Genomic DNA, 6,250 nt, shown 5'->3' with positions numbered 1-6,250 from the left:
GTGAATTTCCCACAAACAGCAGGCTAAACAGATTGAGGCTGTATCTCGAGTTTAGGAAAAAACGAAAGGTGATTTCATTGAAACATTTATGATTGAGGGATCTTGATGGATGCTGATAGGATGTTTCCTCCTTTTGAAGGAATCTAGAATGAGCTTGAAGGTCGGGAGTCTCTATTCTCTGACAGGATCATTGGTCTTTGCAATTCTCTTACATAGAGAACAACAGAGGCTGGATTATCGAGTATATTCAAAGGCTGAATTACACAGGTCTTTGATTGACAAAGGAATCAAAGGTTATGTGAGACATGAAGGAAAGTGGTAAGTTTACAATCAGATCACGACTGACTGATTGGCTGACTCAATGGGCTAAATGGCCTACTCCTGCACCTATTTCTTATAATATTATAAAGATCTGATAATCTACTTTTGATGTTATTTGAGGGATTAATGTTGCCCTGAACATGAGAGAGAATATCTCTGCTCTTCTTTGAAGCAGGATCTTTTCATCCACTTGGAAACAGACGAGGCTTTGGTTTAACATTTCATTGAGTTATAACACAGTTGTTCTCTGTATATGTAGAAAACTGGATATTTGATTTGGTTTTTAAAGGAGGAGAACATGCCCTTGGCAGGACACCTCTTTGTTACAGAGAATAGCAGCCCCAGTCTAAAATACATAGAACAGCAGTCTGTTGGAACAAAGGGTCTGTTTCCTTGCTGTATGGGGAGAAGCTGAACAGGCCGGGGCTGTTTTCCCTGGACCGTCGGAGGCTGAGAGGTGACCTTAAAGAGGTTTATAAAATCATGAGGGGCATGGATAGGATAAAGAGACAAAGTCTTTTCCCTGGGGTCGTCGGGGAATCCAGAACTAGAGGGCATAGGTTTAGGGTGAGAGGGGAAAGATATAAAAGAGACATAAGGGGCAACTTTTTCATGCAGAGGATGGTATGTGTATAGAATGAGCTGCCAGAGGAAGTGGTGGAGATGGATACAATTGCAATATTTAAAAGGCATTTGGATGGGTATATGAATGGGAAGGGTTTGGAGGGATATGGGCCGGGAGCTGGCAGGTGGGACTAGATTGGGTTGGGGTATTTGGTCAGCATGGACAGGTTGGAGCAAAGGGTCTGTTTCCGTGCTGTGCATCTCTGTGACTCTATGAACTGCGAGTATTGTGAATCAGAAACTAAAACAGAATTGTTCTAAGGAAGGGTCACTTGACCCAAAACATTAACTCTTATTTATCTCCACAGATGTTGCCAGACCTGCTGAGCTTTCTCAGCAATTTCTGTTTATGTTTCTGCAGTTCTTTGCTTTTATTGGAATTACAATAAACCTGACTAAAGAAAATGCAAATAGTTTGGCTGACTTCTCAATCAATTGTGAATATCTTAGGTTTTACCTTGTTGAACAGACTTGTTGAAGTGATCAAATAACGTTGCAAGCCTTGCACAGTTGTACATGACAAATGCTCCACTCTTAGTTCCTTTCGTAGAAATGTTGACTGCTTGTGTCAAGTCCAAATTCAGCTAAAATTCACAGTAGAAGGGGTGAGAGAGAGAGAGAGGAGTGGCGGAAGAGGGAGGGGTGAGAGAGAGAGAGAGAGAGAGAGAGAAAAGTGAATTTATGTTGGAATTAACTTTTCCTCGCTTGAGCTGCAAAGGTTTCTTGACTGCAAGATTTAAAATCAAATATTTACTGAAATAGTATGTACTTAGCAAATGGCTAACATTTTGCCCTGAGTTAACAAATAAGAGGGGCATACAACCTCCAGCTACCAACCTGCAGCCACCATGTCAAAAAGATTATGGCAGTTGGAGGTGAAAGGGATTGACAGAAGGGCTCTTCAGTCCATCCTTCACATCAAACTGGAATTATTTAAGATACAAATACTAAACAGATCAGAGAATTTGCTTCCAGTCCCAATCCAGACATTCATTTTGCTTAATTACTATACTTAAAGATATGGCTCTTATGATCAACTCCAAGTTTTGACTGTTTGAACCTCTGAAGTATGTTTTTAGTCGTGTTTCAGTGACGGACATGCTGTCAGGTCGTTTTCTCTGTGGCTCTTCCCTACAGTGGCCCAGCGCGTGTTACTGTTGCAAATGGAGTTTGCAGGGGCCTCTTAGTGGGAAACAAGCCAAAGTCTGGCCTGCTTTCATGAACCAATTGTCCTTGAACTGCCAGGGGGGTGGGGGGTGGGAGGTGGGATATCACCTCATCATCTTTTTATAAAGATGCTGCAACAAGATTTAAAAGAAAGGCAGAAGGGGAGAAAGGCACAGAAAGGAAGTCTTTCCCTAAATGTCAATGGCTGCAGCTGGAACATGCGCATTACTTACTGGACTGCGGTGTGCTGTTGATAACAACTCGAACCTGATGGTGGCTGAAGTCATGCTGCTGATTATTTCAGTCCATAAATCCCCTGGGGAGAAATGTAATAAGCTTTATTAGGACCAAGCAAATGTCACTACATCTTCAGATAACAATCCTGCTTATCTGCAATCCAACTACAGGACTTAGTCCAGTTTCTAGAGAACAGATTGACTGCTACATAGGGCTGAATCTTTCGTTTTTGGCTTAGCCTGATTTGCATGTGTTTTTTGGATAGTTTGCTGTCCTATCTTCCCAAGCATGCCTCCTTAATTACTTACCTCATATCCAATTTCTGCCCTATCTTACCACAACAACTGGCCAGTTAGCAGAAATCCCAGAATTCACTGACATCCCTTCAGCCTACACCATCTTTAAAACGTCACATTGCTTGACTGGGTGCACAATCAGTCTGGAGCTACCCTACAACTGACATTTGTCCCAAACAGGGCAGACAGGGGGAGATCAGGACTTTGCTTGGGGTCAGGGACCTGGTGTCCTGCTTATGGGATTGGTGACAGGGAACCTCCCCAGAACCAACAGCGGAGGTGATGGAACCAGACCATGTTACTTCAGGTTGCTACCTAGGCCTTTCTGCGCCAGGGTGAATTCACCGTGTTCTTGCCAATATCTCACATCAAACTACCTCTGCTACTGGACACATCTCCTACCAAGGTTCACACACTATTTCCTGTAATGTAATCTCCACGTCCTGTCACCCATACTAATCATGACAGCAGAATCCTGCAAGCTTTCTGCACTGCCTACTCACTCAGTGCACCTTCCCAATTGCGCTAATGATGACAGCTGTTCCACCTACTTTCATTTCAAATAGACAAAGTCTTTTCCCTGGGATCATGGAATCCAGAACTAGAGGGCATAGGTTTAAGGTGAGAGGGGAAAGATATAAAAGAGACCTAAGGGGAACTTCCTCACGCAGAGGGTGGTACGTGTATGGAATGAGCTGCCAGGGGATGTGGTGGAGGCTGGTACAATTGCAACATTTAAGAGGCATTTGGATGGGTATATGAATAGGAAGGGTTTGGAGGGATAAGGGCCGGTGCTGGCAGGTGGGACTAGATTGGGTTGGGATATCTGGTCGGCGTGGACGGGTTGGAACGAAGGGTCTGTTTCCTTGCTGTACATCTCTATGACTCTATGTTATATACCGGCCCCGTCTCTCATTCCATTAGGTAAACAGATCACAATGGGACAGAAAGAATCAAGACAGGAGGTATACTGCTTTTCATTCAGCTCCTTGCTCCTTATGCGGACATGATCTTGACGCTGACTACGTTGCACTTGGCTTGGACTGGCACAGAAGGCTGTCCTTGGCTTAGTCTGTTAAAACCCCTGATTGAAGACTGACTGACTTGACTGAAGCCTGCTGACAACTATGACAAACTTCCTAGATGTGTTTCTGTGCTAAATGGAAAAACAGCAGTAAAATGAGCCTGGTATCTCTGGCTGAGGGAGCAAATTGCAAAAAGGTAATGCAAAAAAGGATGCTGTGTGCATTGAAGTAAGCTCAGAATGAGTGAACGTTATGACAGCAAGCGAACAGTGTGGAGATGCTGCAGTGACAACTATCAATGGAATCCTGCAGCAAGGACATTGTGCACTCATAGACTAGACGAGGCTATGTGGGTTCTTAGAGATACATTTTGGATGCCAATGTCCATGGATATGGGCTGGATGTGGCCACTGCCCATGCAGTGTGTCCTGAGATATCGGTGTCTGGATTCTAACAAGGAGGTCATTTGGAGAAAGTGGTGACTTGAATTTACCATGAGCTTGCTTTGGTTACTTTCTCAAGGTAAGATGGGAGGTTTACTATTAATGAAACGAGTTGGGCTGTTAACAAAGCATTTAACAACCAACCCCTGCAACTGGTAACCAGCCACAACTCAGTGAGAATTTCACCATGCAGCTTTTCAAAAGCATTAAGGATGGGGCAAGTTACTTCTGATGTTGAGATGGACCTCACTTATTACTTGATTCTGCCACACATGTTGCCATATTTCATATCACTCAGACCTCCATTTGATTCCACCCATAAAGTGCATTTTTTATTCATTCAGGGGACATGGGCTTTACTAGCTGGGTTAGCATTTATTACCAATCCCTAATTTCCCTTGAGAAGGTGGTGGTGAGCTATCTTCTTGAACTGCTGCAGTCTATCTGGTCTGATCTGTTAGGGAGAGAATTCTAGCCATTTGGATATTTCAAAGGGTTTCTTTATCTCTTTTAGCCAAAGGCCAAAGGCAGAACAAATTCCACTCTTTTACAGTCCTAAAGGTCAGAATTTTAAAAGATCCCATCATTTTAAAAGTCTTTTGCCTCAGTGACAGCTTACATGCTTTTTAGATCTCCATTATGAACTTCAACATCGGTTACAGAGATGAACCAAATCACTCAGCTACCTTAACCATCTGAATACTGAAGGAAAGTTAGTTCGTTGAAAACTGCTGCACACAATATAATCCAATCCCTACTGACAAACTTATTGCTCTTAGACAATTGGCACTTGTGCCACTAACAATTTCAGCAGGACCGTTCTCATGACTTGTCGAAAAAAGAACCAGGTTGAGACATCCTATAATCAACATCACTGATAACAGAACCTAAAGGAAAAGAAGATGGACAAGGAAACTGGATATTAGAGCTCGTACCTTGCACCAGGTTTCCATACTTCATCACAGAGGCATCCTGCATTTGAGACCTTCGAAACCTGGAGGAAAAATTGAGTGAACATTTGAATATATAATTTATTTGAAATTTCTTGCATTCTCCAATTTAACTTAATTATTAGTGATTTAACATATGTTAATTCTACCTAAAACTGAGAATTTCAAGATAATGGCCATATGAAGATTAGTTAAAAATCGAGTACCTCGCTGCTGGAAAGGATGACTTCCCACATTACACACTATAGTTGCTTCAAAGGCAATGAGGAAACTTTTACTGATGACCAAAGGGCAGTGTCTGTCCATTGTGACAGGCAGTAGTTTAGAATCAGAAACTTCCCTTCAGACGAAATGATAGAAACTTTTCCTGCATCAGGTTCACCGTGTCTGATCTGCAAGTATTTTGCTTACTCACCTTCTCAGACATGCTATGTTGCCTTGTGAATTTAGAAAGGATATATTACTGGGCGCAACTTGTTCAATGTACAACGTTTTAGTCTTTAAAATGCAAAATGTGTATCCCCTGAAATTATTTCATTCCCTTTCTAAATTTTGGTCAGGTCGCAGTTTAGGACAAGCAATTTTATCATTTAATGAATAGTAATTTCATTCTTGCTTTTCATTTGGAGAAAGTACAGAAAATTGTAGGCTTTGAGGAATATTATGCTTGTCAGCTCAGAGCTTTCCGAGAGATAATGTATAAACAGCACAATATTTGCTGAAAGTGACAGTTTGAATTTATGGTGCTAATCACTTAAGGGGAAATGATGGTTGTAATGGCGATGTCATTGGACTAGTAATTCAGAGGTCAGACGAATACTCCAGGGACTTGGGGTTCAATCATACCACACTGTTTGAATTCAATTAACAAATCTGGAATATATAATGTCCCTACCCTGTGTGTGACTTCTGATTCTTAACTGCCCTCTGAAATGGCCAAGCAAGCCACTGAGTTCAAAAGCAGTTAGGGATAGGCAACAAACATTCACATCCCACATGTAAGAAGAATCATACAAAAAAATGCCACATGACTAACAAGGGCAATGAGGAAAAGATTGAATGCATTGCAAACCTGATATGTTGGTGAGTGGTGTGGGTATGCAGAACATAAAATTAATACTAAATTAGCAATTGCAATTATCCTGTATTATCAAGATGGATCAATTGATAAGGCACAGGTGGAGTAG

General features: G+C 41.9%; 1 protein-coding gene across 3 annotated transcripts in view; it reads right to left on the bottom strand.

The window, feature by feature from the left end:
• dalrd3 (DALR anticodon binding domain containing 3) overlaps positions 1-6,250 on the bottom strand; it is a 36,624-nt gene that overhangs the window by 7,717 nt on the left and 22,657 nt on the right. For all 3 annotated transcript variants that reach the window (XM_043707628.2, XM_043707629.2, XM_043707631.2), the window contains exons 7-9: positions 5,049-5,107; positions 2,346-2,428; positions 1,403-1,529 (exon numbers count right to left, since the gene is read on the bottom strand). In XM_043707628.2, coding sequence (XP_043563563.2) covers positions 1,403-1,529; positions 2,346-2,428; positions 5,049-5,107 — 269 coding nt within the window. The remainder of the gene's footprint in view (positions 1-1,402; positions 1,530-2,345; positions 2,429-5,048; positions 5,108-6,250) is intronic.

Source organism: Chiloscyllium plagiosum, unplaced genomic scaffold (genome assembly GCF_037043375.1).
Source record: "Chiloscyllium plagiosum isolate Xiang-an unplaced genomic scaffold, Cpla_swu_hap1 HiC_scaffold_14, whole genome shotgun sequence".
NCBI lineage: Eukaryota > Metazoa > Chordata > Chondrichthyes > Orectolobiformes > Hemiscylliidae > Chiloscyllium > Chiloscyllium plagiosum.
Note: the sequence above shows the minus strand (reverse complement) of the source record. Positions and strands in the feature narration are given on the sequence as shown.